General features: G+C 57.8%; 5 protein-coding genes across 5 annotated transcripts; 1 reads left to right on the top strand and 4 right to left on the bottom strand.

Annotated features, from left to right (window-relative positions):
• Positions 1–316: 316 nt before the first annotated feature.
• On the bottom strand, positions 317–824 carry GGTG_12238 (hypothetical protein; the record flags this gene model as incomplete). Its single annotated transcript, XM_009230135.1, has 2 exons — positions 317–437; positions 484–824. The coding sequence occupies 2 exons, from the start codon at positions 822–824 to the stop codon at positions 317–319; spliced, it is 462 nt and encodes a 153-aa protein (XP_009228399.1).
• A 502-nt stretch (positions 825–1,326) lies between these two features.
• Positions 1,327–1,903, bottom strand: GGTG_12237 (hypothetical protein; the record flags this gene model as incomplete). The annotated part of the gene is made up of 2 exons (XM_009230134.1): positions 1,327–1,396; positions 1,473–1,903. 2 exons carry the CDS (start codon positions 1,901–1,903, stop codon positions 1,327–1,329), a joined length of 501 nt encoding a protein of 166 aa, XP_009228398.1.
• Positions 1,904–3,067: 1,164 nt separating this feature from the next.
• Positions 3,068–5,961, top strand: GGTG_12236 (protoporphyrinogen oxidase). The gene is made up of 2 exons (XM_009230133.1): positions 3,068–4,470; positions 4,612–5,961. Exons 1-2 carry the CDS (start codon positions 3,187–3,189, stop codon positions 5,560–5,562), a joined length of 2,235 nt encoding a protein of 744 aa, XP_009228397.1. The 5' UTR covers positions 3,068–3,186; the 3' UTR covers positions 5,563–5,961.
• GGTG_12235 (mediator-RNA polymerase II transcription subunit 14) lies at positions 5,599–10,308 on the bottom strand. Its single transcript, XM_009230132.1, has 2 exons — positions 7,901–10,308; positions 5,599–7,836 (listed from the first exon to the last, which is right to left on the bottom strand). The coding sequence occupies exons 1-2, from the start codon at positions 9,772–9,774 to the stop codon at positions 6,192–6,194; spliced, it is 3,519 nt and encodes a 1,172-aa protein (XP_009228396.1). The 5' UTR covers positions 9,775–10,308; the 3' UTR covers positions 5,599–6,191.
• An 862-nt stretch (positions 10,309–11,170) lies between these two features.
• GGTG_12234 (glucose-6-phosphate 1-dehydrogenase) lies at positions 11,171–13,884 on the bottom strand. The gene is made up of 7 exons (XM_009230131.1): positions 13,723–13,884; positions 13,430–13,502; positions 13,335–13,355; positions 12,926–13,270; positions 11,904–12,843; positions 11,719–11,830; positions 11,171–11,611 (listed from the first exon to the last, which is right to left on the bottom strand). The coding sequence occupies exons 1-7, from the start codon at positions 13,746–13,748 to the stop codon at positions 11,608–11,610; spliced, it is 1,521 nt and encodes a 506-aa protein (XP_009228395.1). The 5' UTR covers positions 13,749–13,884; the 3' UTR covers positions 11,171–11,607.
• Positions 13,885–15,091: the final 1,207 nt, after the last annotated feature.

Raw genomic sequence — 15,091 nt, 5'->3', positions numbered from 1 at the left:
CTGTTCCGGCAGGGGTCATCCGTGCCGACTCCCTGGCATGTATGCACCCCTAAGGTCACGCCTTCGTAGTCCCAGTACCCCCATGTATCAACCACCGGGCGCTAGCCAAGAAATAAATCCGGGTCGAGTTACTTTTTTTTCCCCACTCCCACGCAAAATGCCAAGATCGGTGTTCCCTCCTGCAAACCCTTGCCTCTTCCAGAATTACCTTGTTGGCCTTAGAGACCACAGGGAACGCAAGCCAAGACTGGGGGAAAGCACGCTGGAATCTTGCTTAAAAAGAAAAAAAAGCGCACTCAATTAGGTCCCATAAAAACTAGCGGCGAGGAGGCTCCTCAGACCGAGTCGCGTGGCAGCCCAGCGTCGGACCGAGGCCGGTGGGGAGACCCCTGAATGTGGGGGAGGCTCGGGGCCTGTCCGACGAAGCCATGACAGCCCTGGCATCGTTCGAGAGCACAACAGCATTACAAAAGCAGAGCTAACAGGACAGGCCTGTGGGTGATGGTGTTTAGCGTCTCCCTACATGTACTTTCGGCGTCATCCGACTCTTGGGTTGCCGTGGAGGCTCCAGCCATACACATGGCCTTCATGCACGCCATCTCTAGGCTCTGGGGATGTTGGTCGCCCAAGTCCTTCTGCATGTCCTTGAGCGCCTCCTCCGCGATCTCAAGACCACGACGGTAGTCGCCGCGAATGACGGCGACTTGGGCAAGTTCCTGAAGCATCATAGCATGGCTGAGCTGGATGCTAGAGGAGATGGAGGAAAATACTTGCGGCGGGCTGAGAGAGGTTTCTTTTTCTCTCTTCCTGGAGTCGTCGTCCATGATCTCTTTGCTCTTCTCGAATTAGCCGAGATGTGCATAGGCGACGGCGAGAATTCACACAAAGCTAGAGTCAAACTCTGTGCGGTCTTCCTTCTTGTTCCGCTCTTGTGCCAGAAGCTCTTCAATCCTTGTGACTGCTTCGTGGTATTCGCCCCTATACACGTGCAGCGCTGCCACACACCCAGCACATGCATTTACTGGGCTGTGCCTCATGCATGCCCAGCTGACAACCCCAGTTGGTGTAGCCATGGAATTTGGAGGGGTTCTTCTATGCACCCATCACCTGCCTGGGTCGCTCCTCTAGGTGATCGATGTGGTTGGCTCTGCATCCAAGCCGAATATGGCGATACCAAGCACGAGGCGGAATGTGATAGAGACCAGACATAACATCTCCTTTTCCCAAGCACAAGGCAGAATGTGATAGAGACCTGGGATAGCGTCTCCTTTGTTCCAGTTCACGGACCAACACCACAAGAGTCATTTTCTACACCTGACCAGTCCATCAGATCTGAAGGGCCTCCAGTTTCGACGGGACATCTGCAGACCTGTCCGCGCCGAGAGCAGCCTCGGTCCTAGACAATAGATACTTCTCAGCATACCAGCAATCATGGGATAGCAAAGTCGCCAAAAACACAGGGCCGCACTTACAAATTCTCAAAATCTCCGTCGCTCAAGCCCGTCAGGTCGTACGCCGTGCCGTCGCCAAGGACCAGGGTGTCGGGCCGCACGCATTCGGCGGGCGTGGCAGCAGGGCCCGCGGCACGCTTCTTGGAGATGCCGGCAGTAATGGCCATGACGCTGGTGAAGTTGTATCCGGTGACGTCGTTGCAAATAGACGGCCGCAGGTCGGGGCCGGGACTGATCCCAGCGCAGATCCCCTTGTAAGCCCTCACTACCGAGCCTTGAGGAACATTGCTGGGAATCGCGGACGCAAAAATAATGCCCGAGGCGCAGCAGACGTGCGGGGAAAGGCCACGGCAGACCAAAAAACCCCCTTTGCAGTTGCTAGATTGGTACATGGCCACGTCGACGGCCGAGGCCGTGCCCAGGAGACTGAGGACAGCAATGAAGGGCTTCATTTTGGTAGGTTGGTGAGGGCCAAAGCAGTGATCTCAGGAGCTTGGGGAGCTACGGCTGCTGGCGATATGAAGGGCATCTGTCACCAGCAGCATATGGGGCAAGGCCTTGCTTTATACATAGACCTCACAGTATAGCTTCCTGCGCAAGCTACATGACTACAAGAGCATTTGGACCGGTTTTTGCCGACATCCACGTGCCAAGAGCCTTCTCGTCAACCCAACCTAAGCGAGATGCAGAATATTAGCTCTTATGCTCACTCACCTAAGCACATAAGCCTTGGGCTGCCTCTGGTGTCCACTCGCCATCCCTAAACGGCACACCGTTGTTATCATCGCGTATAACCGGATAGAATCTAGCCATACGGAAGGAGCCGAAACTGTGAGGCGCATCATATTTCCCAGCTGGGCACAAAGCTACGAGTCTGAGATGATGGTGGTGTGGATTCCTGACCCAGATGTGAATGGTAGCAACGCTGTTTTTAGGGGGTTATGAATACACTTCGGACTGTTCGCTCGGATCCTTCTCTCGGATTCTTCTCTCGGAACCTCTTGCTTTATGTTTTTGGTTCATGCCCTTAGTTCGTCTTTGCGCCCTATGACTGCATCTTGTCATCAAATCTGCTTTTATCTAACTCTCCTTCTCCCCTCGTTTACCACCATCCACTTGTTGTGAATTGCACAATTCTTGTGATTTTCGTATCATGCTTCCATACAGCACCCGCTAGCTGCGAGCAGGCAAGCTCCTAAAAAGGGTATCTTTGTTAGATACTCGATTATTCGGGATCGTTGCGAACTGGGTGCAGCTTCAGTATCCAAGTTCAAGATTTCCCCAAGATTTGTTCATGCACTTTTCTTCTCACTTCAATTTCCATTCGTCAAACCCGACTTTTGTGGATCGACGATATAAATACGGTCTTTTTTCAGCACCATTTATACATGTGCCAACTCCGGAGCCCCGGCCTAAAAACAGTTGCATCCCACAGGTCTCCAGAGAACGGTCGATTCCTAGAGTCGAAATAAAGCTGGCACACCAGGGGTGGGCAGATGAACACGCCAAACTTTATGTGGGGTTTGGAGCTCAGGGCCCACCTGCAAGGGGCAGCCAACACCCATCACTGGCCCAATCAGCGAGTACCAATTGGCTGTCATCAGCTGGTGATGCCATCAGAAATGTCGAATCTGCATATTTTCACCATCGCCAACCCTCTCCTCGCAGCCCTCCCAGTGGAAGAATGCCAGCCCCTCCAATAACTCAGCCGTGATCTAGCCATCACATATTCGCCATGTTGGTCTCAATAGGGCGCCGGGCCAGCGCCCGCCGCTGCCTGCAACAGCGCAGCTCGCCGTGGCGTGGTCTGAGACCTTGGGCAGTCCCAGCATCGCTCGCCAGCAGCGCCGCCGGCTGGCCGGCCATCACCAGGGCATACAGCTCCCGCACCAGCAGCAGCAGCAGCAGCCGTAGTGGCGCCCACAACGGCACTCGCAGCAGCAGCAGCCCCCGCCCGCAGCGGCCCGCCACCATCGCGGTGCTAGGGGGTGGCCTGACGGGCCTGACGACGGCCTTCTACCTGACCAAGTTCCTGCCCTCGGCCCGCATCACGCTCTATGAGGCGTCGGATCGGCTGGGCGGCTGGGTCGACTCGCACACCATGGACCTGCGGAGGACCCTGCCCGACGGCAGGCCGGCGCGCGTCGTGTGCGAGTACGGCCCGCGCCTCGTCTCGCCCACGGGAAAGAACTTTGCCGACACACTGGTCTACGCGGAGCTGCTGCACCACCTGGACCTCAGGAGAATGATGTGGACCCTGGACAAGAACCGCGTCGGCCTTACACCCGACCACAATGTGTTTGAAGACATCATTGGGCGCCGCTACATCTACTACCCGGACCACCTCGTCGAGGTGACGGGCCTCCCGAAGCTCATGTGGAGGTTTCATCCCCTTGCTTCCTTGGGGGTCCTCCTCCGCTACCTGTGCGGGATGGCGCGCAAACTCGTCACCGAGCCCATGTTTGACGGCGCGGGCCGCGCGCTGGCTGCGTGGATTTCTCCCAAAGGCAGGAAACTGATGCGTGAACGTGGCGCCAAGGCCCGGCACAAGCTCGTCGAGGTGCTCGCCGCGACGCCCGACGAGTCGATCGGCGACTTCTTTGCGAGGATGCTCGGCGGCCGGAAGCTAGTCGACAACGTGCTCGCGGCCATGGTTCACGGCATCTACGGCGGCGACCCCTGGCGGCTGAGCGTGCAGTCGTCCATATTCATGACTACCGTCATCAGACGCGCCGCGGGGCTGAGGGCCTCTTTTGGTCTCCAATCCAAGGCGAACACGGCGCTCACCGAGGAGATCTATCTCGATCTCACGAATAAGGGCGATGCAATCAGGGCCTTGTTCAGCGACGGCATTGTCTCATTCGACAGGGTTGCCGCGAACGGGTTTAAGAACGGCTTCTCCACATTCACCAACGCGATGGCCGACGCTCTGCGCGCCAACCCCAACGTTGAAATCAGGTTGAACGAGCCCGTGACCAGCCTGACCTACGTCCAGGCCGGCCAGGAGTCCAGTGTCCGGGTAAGCACGGACTGAAGGGAGTACCTACCTAGGTACCTACCTATCCCCGAGCCTTGGTATTCTTCCTTCTTGCCAACTGACACGCAAAACAAAAACCCCTTCCCCGCCGCCGCCAACCCACGCACGCACACATACACACAGGTCAAAACAAACAAGAACAGCCAGAGCTTCAATAAAGTCATCTCAACAATCTACGCCAAGACCCTGGCCGACATTACCGACGGCCGCCTCCCGGCCCTGGCCGACACCGAGGCCGTGACGATGCAGGTCGTCAACCTCTACTACCCGGACCCGGGCCTCAACCACCCCCACCGCGGCTTCGGCTACCTGGTTCCCCCGACGGCCGACGTCGAGCCGGGCGTGCTGGGCGTCATCTTCGACTCGGACCGCGAGGGCGCCATAACCGCCGCCATTGCGCGCCGCCACCTCGAATGGCGCGCCCGCCACGGCGACCCGGACCTCACCGTGCCCCAGCTCCCCCACCCGTCGGGCGACACCATCCCGGGCACCAAGCTGACCGTCATGCTCCGCCTCGACGAGCAGACGGGGCCCCGCACCGACGACGAGGCCTGCCGCCTCGCCCACGCCGTCGTGTGCCGCCACCTCTCCCTGCCCCACAAGTACAGCAGCCGCGACCGCACCTTTGCCTCGGTCAAGACGGCCCGCGACTGCATCCCCCAGCACCGCGTCGGCCACCGCGCCCGCCTGGCCGCCGCCCACGCCCAGCTGCTGGCGGCCTACGGCGGCCGCCTCGCCGTCGCCGGCCCTTCGTACACGGCCCCGGGCCTGCTGCCCGCCATGCGCGCCGCCCGCGACGTGGCCGCCGAGGTGGCCGGCTGCGGCTACGAGACGGCCTACGCCCGCAGGATGGCCCTCGACCCCGGGGCCCACCTCACCCTCCAGTTCGACCGCGACCCGGACTTCGACCCGGTCAGGGAGGTGGTCGGCGTCGGCGACACGGGCCTGGCCCGCTTCCGCGACGACAAGACCTGGGCCTCGGACTTCTTCCCCTTTAGCAGAAGGGTCATCCGGTACCCGGGCTTCGACAACAAGCCCCCGAGGTACGCCAGATGGGACCACAAACACGAGTGATTCCTTCTCTTTTCGCGCAAAAAAAAAAAGGGCAAGTAAAACGCACTTTTGTTGTATTTTATGTGGCATCAATAATTATCTCGACACTCTACATGAGCGCGCATGTTTCTTCTTCTTTTTTTTCTTTTTTCTGCTTTTAGTCTCCCCAATCACACACAACCCCAGCTTGCCTGGCCATGACGGACAGACGGCCACCAAGGGGTAAAGATAATACCGCTACTGGTGACACTGAAAAAACAAAACAAAAAAAGACACGCAATCTATCGCTCATAGTAGCGGCGCGTCGTAGGTATCGTTCGTGCGGAATACATGAAAAAGGGCCGCGCCGACATTAGGAAATTGTAATAGGGGGGCGTCATAATTTTGAAATCCACCTCCAGGTTGCCTAAAACCCTCCCCAACACGCCTTTGCCTTGCCTGATGATCCCCCCAGGAAACTTCCTGTCTAGGCGTATGTAGGCATTCTTCGAGGGCTCCCGTCAATATGCTAGGCCCGACGGCTTGACGTCCTCTTGAAGCTCAGGGCTTTCTACTTTCACCCTTTCTTGCGGCTCAGCGCTCTCGACCTGGCCGTCCTCTTGCGGCTCAACCTTGGGCTTCACGTCCTCTTCCGGCTCAGACTTTGCCTCCTAGGTCAGGTCGACCACGTCGTTATTTCCCTTGGGCGCCTGCGGGGCCGGCCTGGTCTGTCTCACCTGCCCGCCCGGCCTCTGGACGTGCGGTGGTCTGCTACCGTTCGCGTGGTTCGCCAGGCCCTGGCCCACCATGCCTTGCGCCTTTGCCTTGGCCTGTGCCTGCAGTTGCGCCTGTATCTGCTGCGCCTTGGCCTGCTGCGCCTGCATCTGCTGTGCCTTGATCTGCTGCGGTGTCTGTCCTAGGCTGCCGGCTGGTGGCGGATGATGCGCCATTGACTGCTGATGCTGCAGGTGCTGCGCAGGCGCAGCGGGGAGTGGCTGTTCCAGCACCGTCCTCACCGCCTTGTCCACGACCTGCAGCAGCTCCTCGATTCCGGCGGCTGGCCTGCCCGCCGCCGCGCGGGACAGGCCCTTCCAGTTAACGCCCTTGCCCTCCCACACCTTCTTGAGCGCCTTGTCGAACTCGTCGCCCTCAGGCGCCGCCCGCCGGTCGCTGCGGCAGATGTGCCACCAGGCCTCGCCCCTACGCTGGCGCAGACGCACGTCCAGGTTGAGTCTCCGTGCAGGTGATGACGAGAGCGTGTAGCGCAGAGTTGTCCAGTCGAGCGTCTTGTTGAAGATCTCGAGCATGCCTCTCCGGCTGATTTGCAGCTGCTGCCACGACTCGTCCACGGCCTCCATCCCCCGCACGGCGGACAGCGTCATTGGCAGCCAGAACGGCAGGCTCTCGAGCCCCTTCTCGCCATTGACCAGTGTCTGCAGCATGTCCAGGACCCGCATGTGTGGGTTGTCCGGTTCCAACGCCACCTTGACCGACTTCGGCTTCCGCAGATCTAGCCAGACCTTCCACCTGCGTACAGGCGCTTCTGGCTTCACTAACGAAGCCCCCGCCTCGCTGTGCACTGGAGGCGTGGGTGGCGACGGGTCCGCGTACGTGAAGACAACTTTGCGCAACGTGATCGACTCACACTCCACACCTTGTCTGTTCCTCCCGATCGAGTCGAGGAACTCAACCAGACGCTCGATCGCCTGCAGCCGTGACGCCAACGAGCTTATCATGGACTCGCCGAAGCCAGCGCGGATGCGGAGAGAAAACTCGCCTGTCCGGTGGCTGAAGGACACGTCGTGGTCAACCTTGGAGCTCAAGAGCCTGAACTTGCTCTTGTCGAGTACGACAACGCTCGCCGACGCTGTGACGCATATGTAGGGGTCATTACGGGTGGATGCACCAGCCCTAAACATGCCCCTTGACGCAAGCTCATCCGAGGACGCCGGTTGCACACCTGTGACGAGAAGACGGACGCTCTCGGCTGCCCATGGCCTCCCGCGCCGCTCTGTGCGCCCACCCTCGACCCCAGCGTCTACCAATTGTGCCCGCGCCGACGGCAGTATCTCCGACAGGCGGATAAGAATAGTTGGGAGCTTGAGGCGCGGGGGCATGTTCGGGCTCGGAATATGGCGCGTCATGTGGCGAATTCTCCTCGACCGAAGCTCCCGCACGTCTGTCAACTGCGTGATGATGGCCGTGACAAAGACGGTCAGGTCTGAGAAGAACGGATCCCCCAGATTTGGCTGGCCTGGAGTGAATGGTAGAGGTACGTGGCTCCGGATACGCGCTCCGGTTGGATGGTTGGCGCCACTATGATAGAGTTAGCAATCGAGTCCAATGAAAGCCCAGAAAGCTGAGAAATGAGAATACGTACAGCTCGACCAGCCACCACCGATCCCCACTGAGGCTGAGGCTGACCAGAAGGAAGAACTGGGGATTCCAGCCTTGCCGTTTGAACCAGCCAAGCGCATCAGTCGCCTCGCGGTTGGTAAGAATGGATCGCAGGTCTTCCATCTTGACGGGCGATCTCACGATAGGCTGCCAGCCGAGACTCTTTCCGCGGCGCATCAGTTCCTCCAAGGCGTGGATATTGCGTAGCCTCTCGAGCTCTACCACTGGATCCTTGCCGAACATGTTCAGGCTATTCTCCCCAGCGGGTATCAGCCGCAGCCTGGGCTCCAGTGCATACAGGCCAGTGATGGGGTCTATCCGAACAGTGACCGTGTCGAGATGGGTGAACTGCATCGTCAGGCGCGATTCAGTCGGCTCCATCTTGGAGATGTGCAGCCCCAGGGAAGCCTCCCGTTTAGCGAACCTGGGCTTCTCGAGGAGCTTAGCGTGGATGGCCGTGAGGATCTGCTCGACATGGCGGGCGATGACCGCCTTGAGCACCGTCTCGGTCGAGATACTGACGAGATTCAGCGGGACGTTGGCACCCTTGATCTCAAGATTGTTCCTAAACCACCGCAACGAGACGTAGCTCTTGAATTTTGGGTGTGGCTGTGCCCCTGGCGGAGGGGCGCCGCTGTGGACGCCAATGATGATCCAGTTTTTAGGCGCATTGGGCGGGTAGCGAGACGTCCAGTACTGTATTGCCAGCGAGCGGTTGAGAGGCTCGATTTTGAGCGTGTCGACCCATCTGCTGCGCCCGAGCTGCAGCGCCTGCCTCCTCAGCTCACTAACCTTGTGCGTCAGAACCAACTCGTGCAGGTACTTGTAGCACCCAGCGAGCCCTTCTGACGCCAATATGTCGTTGACCTTGACTTCGAGGTGCAGCCGAAAGGTTTCCGAGAGTTCGGCCGGCGATGGGGCGAATAAATAGCGAAAGTCAATGAACCAAAACTGCTTCTCGACGTCTTCATCCGCGATCGTGAGATCGACCTCGAACTCCCCTTCAACCGTGAACGTCACGCGGCCAGAACTGATCTTGTAGCTTCGGAAGTGGTACGGTATCTTTTCGTGATCGCCAATGGTCAACCGCAGTGACAGCAGGGTGTTGATATCGTCGAGCCACTTCAGCTGGTCCTTGGCCGTTAGGGGTGGAGGCTCGATGTAACCAAAGTCGGGCAGCCAGGGAGCGTTTCCAGTGGTCAGCACCTGAAGAGCCGTCTTCAGGTCAGGGCTTGGCAGCCTCGCATAGGCCAGGTTCCTCTTGCAGGTCATCATGCTGTCCAGGGCCAGGTCGTACGTCATCATCTGCTGCTGCAGGTGGCCTTTTAGGTCGATCAGTTTGCTGACCAGGCCCGCCTTTTTGCTCCATTCTGTGATAACCAGCGCCTTGACCCATTTGGCGTGCTGCTCCTGGGCGAACCTGAGAAGTAGGACTTTCTTGTCCAGGTTCTCGACTGACGCGTCGTCGATATTGCTGTGGTCGGTGTGGCCGTTGAGCGTGGGCGCAATGGGCAGCGGCTTCTTGGCCAACTCTATTATCTTTTCCTGGAGTTCGTTATGCGATTTCTGTGCTAGCCGTGACAGGAGCTGGCTGATGGAGAGGAAATTCTCCGTGATGTGCTGGATTTCGTCGGGCAAATCGTTCATCCTCGAAGGGTTGTCGGCAGGCAATGACTGCGCAGGCGTTTGGATCTGCTGGACCGCGTCCATATTGGCGGCACCGTCGGCAAAGTACTTGCCATCCGGGTCGGGTTTGACCATGCCTCCGCCGTCGACGCCGTTTAGTTTGAGGTTTCGGTCGTGATTTGTGCTGCGCACTCCGTTCTGTACGGGTTCCATCTTCATGACGGCAGCCATGTTGGGCGAGCCGGTTACCCACGCACCCTCGTGACAAATTCTGGGACCGAGGCTCCCCCTCCCTCGCGCAGAGATCTCAAGCTGAATGTCGTCGCACAAATCCCGGGCGGACGCTAGCTAATTGTGCCGCTGCCGGCGCTCATCACCGACCGTTTGCACGACAGCAAAGCGAGGGCGGCCCGTCGACTGGTGGGGATTCCGGAATGATCGCTCGAGGATGGATGTCTCTATTGCCGAGCAAGGTAGAGGTCGCAGGAACTGGCGATCGGCGCGTCCGGGGGGAGAAGGCGTCGAATGATGGACCGGGGGTCTGGCAGGCGGCCCGAAAGGATCGCGACGCGCGCGCGCAAAGGACAGGGAGCACACGGGAGCGTCAGCGGCGCAAAGAAAGTGGACGATCAAGTAGGTTCGCTGGAAGGATCGGAAGATTTCGGGCGCGCCTGGAGGTGTTGCGCGGCTAGGGAGGTTGTCGGACTCGAGGCGGTTGATGATGTTGGCGTAGGTTGGGAGATTGGAGAGGCGAGGACCGATACGTTTTTCCCAGCAGGCGCCTGTTTCTGACAGACGGACTGGGCCTGGAGTGGAACAAAGATTGACAAAGTCACGTGTGCACCGCCAATCAAGCAGGGCGGCTCGTCAGTTTGAGCCCCGCCATCTTCCCTTTGTTGGTTGGCGAGGACCCACTGCGGATTTGCGCTGGACCTGACCCGTCAACGCGTGCCTGCCGCCTTGCGGTTCCTTCGGCATGGAGCAGCCCGAGCCGTCGGCATCCAGCTTTATCAAAGCACGGGAATTTTGGTCTCAACTTGGTATTTTTTTCCTGTTAGAATCGCACAGTAAACAACCCGGCTCTATGCTCGAAGAAACAGCCCTCCAGGGCTTCGACACACCTCTACGCCATCCACAGTGTGCTGTCCGAGGTTAATTGATGAGTCCTCGCAGGGAGGGGGCCGTGTTTACTTCCGCTCCATTTGCCATGTCCTTCCACGCCCCCACGTTACCCCTGAGACCCCGGTCTTCCACCCACACTATTCACACTCGTCCCACCTTTCCGCCGTTGGCCATATTATGTGATGAAGCGCCCACGACACCCGGCAAAAAATTCCGTAGTTTAAATCTCTCCTAAAGATCACATTTTCTACGTCTAGTCCCGTGTCCTGCTTCCTATGTCCTTTCTCCTTTTCTTTTTCTTTACTTCCCCCCTGCTTTCTATACATGTCATGTTTCTGTTCTCGGGTCAGTGAAGCTCGATGATATGAAAGGCCGTTGTGACGCCCACGGCGGCCACCCAAAGACATGTCGCCACCAATATAGACACATCGCTCATCGCCCATCCCGATCCTGATTTCTCGGGGCGACAGACCACATGAAGCTTGAGAGCCCGAGCTCATACGATCTTTGCAGACGTCGCTATACACATCACGATACTCGCGATTCATGAGTCCGACCAGGAGCCGAGCGGCCCCAAAATAGATCCCCTTAAAAGCACATCCATATTCTGATTTGAAGCCGGCTTCTCATCAAATTCGGGAATGTTCAAATTCGTTGCTGCAGTCCCCCGTCTATGACCACGTCAAGAAAAATATCCCCCACCTGAATCGCTCCAATACGGCCCTGAATCGCTCCAATACGGCACAGCCCCGGCCAGGGCGTACAGAGCCCAATATGATACGCAAAGAATCTTAACGACAGCGCTGAGTCGCTTCAGGTTTACTTGAGCACCCACTCCCGTCTCCACGAGCAAGCTCCGACCAGGTTCAAAGGCTGCTGCTTTGCAGGCTTGGTCACCTTTGGGCGTGTATCCTCAGGAGGGGAAAGCGATTCATGACCAGCTCAGCTGCGCCGTCAGAAGCACCCAAGGTCACTAAGGTGTTCATTGTCGACTATCCTAGATTGCCTGGCTTGTGCGGCCGGCCGTCGAAGAGCAAAACAGAGAGAACTTACAACTTGTTGGGGTGCATCGCCGACGTGGTGGGCCACTGGTAACCCGCCGCGTCGCTGAACTTGTACCCGTACGAAGCAGTGAAATCGTCCAACACAGCCGGTCCCCGAGAGCCTGGAAATCACGGTCAGGTCAGCCGACGAATCGTCACTCGTGGCCCGCATACAACAGCAGACGCAACACATACCATACGGGTACTCCATCGGGATGATCTCCTTGTTGTCCTCGAGGTAGTGCAACAGGGGCGTGAAGATGCGCCAGCTCGCGTCGAGCTCGTCGTCTCGCACAAAGTTGGAGTGGTCGCCCTTGAGGCAGTCCAGGATGAGGGATTCGTACGCCTCGGGGATCTTGAGGTCCGAGAAGCGGCGGCGGTACGTCAGATCCAGTTCCGTCGCGACCGTCTGCATGCTCAGGCCTGGAAGCTTCGAGTTCATCTTGATGTAGACACTCTCGTTGGGCTGGATGCGCATGACGAGCTCGTTGCGCGGGATGTCCTTGAAGATGCCCGACGTAACATCCTTGAACTGGATCCGGATCTCCGTCTTCTGCTCATTCAGGGCCTTGCCCGCCTTCATGATGAAGGGCACGCCGTCCCACCTCTCATTTTTGATGTATGCTACCAGCGCACAAAATGTCGGGCATCTCGAGTCCTTGGGAACCGTGTCGTCCTCCTTGTACGATGGTTTGCTGCCGTCGAGCGACCTCCCGTACTGGCCGATGATGACGTTCTTGGGCTCGATCGCGGGAATAGCGCGAAGGACCCTGACCTTTTCATCACGGATGTCCTCGGAGGAGAACGAAATAGGTCGCTCCATAGCCAGGAGGGTCAAGACCTGGAGCAAGTGGTTCTGCATGACGTCACGAACGATGCCAAATTCGTCAAAGTATCCTCCACGACCCTCGGTGCCAAAGGGCTCCTTGAAGGTGATCTGGACATTGTCGATGTGGTGACGGTTCCATGTCGCGCCGAGAAACGAGTTGCCGAAACGGAGAATGAGGATGTTCTTGACCATCTCCTTGCCGAGGTAGTGGTCGATGCGAAACAGCTCGTCCTCCTTCCAGTCGGGCTCCAGCGACTTTTGCAGCTCGCGAGAGCTGGCCAGGTCCTTGCCGAACGGCTTCTCAACCTATTCGTGATTGACAACACGGGTTAATGCGGTGCGCACGCAAGCGACAAATGTAGTGGGACGAGGGCTAGGCGGTGCTTACAATGACCCGCGCAATGCCCCTGGTCGGGTAGCAGCACCGTTTTAGGTGCTGGGACACGATTGTGAAGACGCTGGGCGGAAGCGCCATGTAGAAGAGCCTGTGCGCCTCGGGCTTGGTCTGCTCGAGGTCCTCGAGGTGTGCGTTGAGGTTGTAGAAGGACTCGTCCTTGTCGTACTGGCCCGAAACATAGGTGCAGAGGGAGCAGAAGTCGTCCAGCTGCTGCTCCATATCCTTGGTGGGTGTCTTGATGTACGACCGGACCCTCCTAATGTATTCCTCGTGGTCCATCTTGGTTCTGGCATATCCGACAATCTTGATGTCCTTGGGCAGGAATTGGTTCCGGTACTTCCGGGGTGTTAGCTCCATGCCCAGTCGAGCGGCCTTTGTTCGCGGGAGACCGAGGACTTACGAGGCCGAAGAGCGCAGGATACTGTAGATACTTGTTAACATGCCGCTTGGGCGTCGATGATGTTTCTATTGCGTATTTGGGGGCGAGGAACGTACTGTCTTCTTCTTTGCCAGATCTCCGGACGCGCCAAGGACCACAATGACGGTGTTCTCCTTGAGCTCCAGCTCACTATCCGGAACAGCTCCATGTTAGTGCGATCCCCGCGCTTTTACCACTCACACCCACACGGAGCGAGGGTAAATAGTCTTGCGATCAACCGGCAGGAGCCCGACAGATGCAAAGCGAAACAAGTGAAGAGCGCGCAACCCGTAATCTGCGCAGGCGAGGAGGGGGGGAAACCTCGAACAGGCATCGTCACCGACAGCCGTGGTGGGGTGGTAGTACTTACGCAGCAGCGTGCGACTCGGCAGCCATTGTGATCGCTTCGTCCACCGGTTGCAGACTCCTGGGATGAAGAGAAACTCGAGTTTAGAGGTAATCGATTTCCACAGCTAGAGCCGAAATTCTCAAAGAGAGGGACGAGAGGGAGGTCGAGGACGGCGGGCGCAGATTTGGTTCGGGGTTGACAATGGGACTGGACTCGACTGCAGGTCATAGAAATTGGGAGCTCCAGGTGGGCTGGTGCGAGGGTATCCTAATCCCGGACACTACGATGAGCTCGAGCCAGCCTGCCAAGGTACCTGCTCTACCGGGCGGGAGCTTACTAACCCCTGAGGGACTGCGGGGGTTTCTCAACGCTGGTGGCGGGTCCCCGTGGGCGGCGCAGGAAGGGTGTGGGCGTGCTTGCGCCAGCGCTGTTGTGAGCTGCAGAATGCACGATACGTCGTCGAGGTTTACGTGGTGCGGCCTGCATCATGTGCTCCTGCTATTGGCGCAGCTTCCTGCGCCGATTTTTGCGAGGCCCAGGCCGTACGGCAGGGAGAGTTGAAGCCGTGCGGACATGCTGAGAGACATGCTGAGCGCTGCGGGATTAACGTCCCAACGTCCCCCTCCACGGCGAGACCCCAGCCCATGGAGCAAATATCACTGCACCTCCAGACAACCTGGACCCTCAGGGCACCTTGGAACACTGCGTGACCGCTATAACTCCGCATTCCAAATCAAAATATCCACATCCCTTGTTAGGCCATCCCGGAAAGTCAAGAGAGTCGAGAGGATGGCAAAGGCGCATCTGGATTCCGACGCTGAGGCTGGTGCGTGACAGTCGGTGTCATTCCGAGCAAATGGGCCACCACTTTCCTAAGAAAGCACAGACACATGGTGCATCCTTGCGCTAGCCCAGACCATGTGCAGAACGGTTTGAAACGATTGGCGGCAGGGAGTCGTCGCATGGGACTTACCAAGCGTTGGGTGGGTGAGGAACAACGGGATTTCAAAATAAACCCCATGTTTATCAGCATTACCCATTATCAAACCCAGCGAAACATGCATCTGGGCGGATGCTGAGGCGAGGTATTTCCGCCAAACTCCGGCGGGGAAATTTGCTGTGACACTGAGCCTTTGACAATTATTCCCAATGCCCATCACCTACTCGAAAAGGATGGGCAGTCTTACAGGAGATCCCAAAGATCAAGTAAATTTGTTAGTGTCGTAAGCTCTCCTATTCTTATTTTTTTCCCTATAATTATTCCTCTGATTATTCCTGTTTTTATTCTTTTTTCTTAGTCTTATTTTTGTTCACGTTTTTATACCCATCACTATTTGTACTCCTCGAAGGAACTGGCATCTTTTTTGTGGTGGGCGTGGTCGTCTTTTTC

This window comes from Gaeumannomyces tritici (genome assembly GCF_000145635.1).
Source record: "Gaeumannomyces tritici R3-111a-1 unplaced genomic scaffold supercont2.8, whole genome shotgun sequence".
NCBI lineage: Eukaryota > Fungi > Ascomycota > Sordariomycetes > Magnaporthales > Magnaporthaceae > Gaeumannomyces > Gaeumannomyces tritici.
The sequence above is the reverse complement of the archived record's forward strand: the minus strand, read 5'-3'. Positions and strand labels throughout refer to the sequence as shown.

Coding starts and splice junctions, on each gene's coding strand:
- GGTG_12234 (XM_009230131.1), bottom strand. CDS start 13,748: ATGGCTGCCGAGTCGCACGCTGCTGC. Junction 13,356..13,429: donor ATCTGGCAAAGAAGAAGACA/GTACGTTCCTCG, acceptor AAGTATCTACAG/TATCCTGCGCTCTTCGGCCT. Junction 13,271..13,334: donor ATCCTGCGCTCTTCGGCCTC/GTAAGTCCTCGG, acceptor ACACCCCGGAAG/TACCGGAACCAATTCCTGCC.
- GGTG_12235 (XM_009230132.1), bottom strand. CDS start 9,774: ATGGCTGCCGTCATGAAGATGGAACCCGTACAGAACGGAGTGCGCAGC. Junction 7,837..7,900: donor CGGTGGTGGCTGGTCGAGCT/GTACGTATTCTC, acceptor ACTCTATCATAG/TGGCGCCAACCATCCAACCG.
- GGTG_12236 (XM_009230133.1), top strand. CDS start 3,187: ATGTTGGTCTCAATAGGGCGCCGGGCCAGCGCCCGCCGCTGCCTGCAA. Junction 4,471..4,611: donor GCCAGGAGTCCAGTGTCCGG/GTAAGCACGGAC, acceptor ACATACACACAG/GTCAAAACAAACAAGAACAG.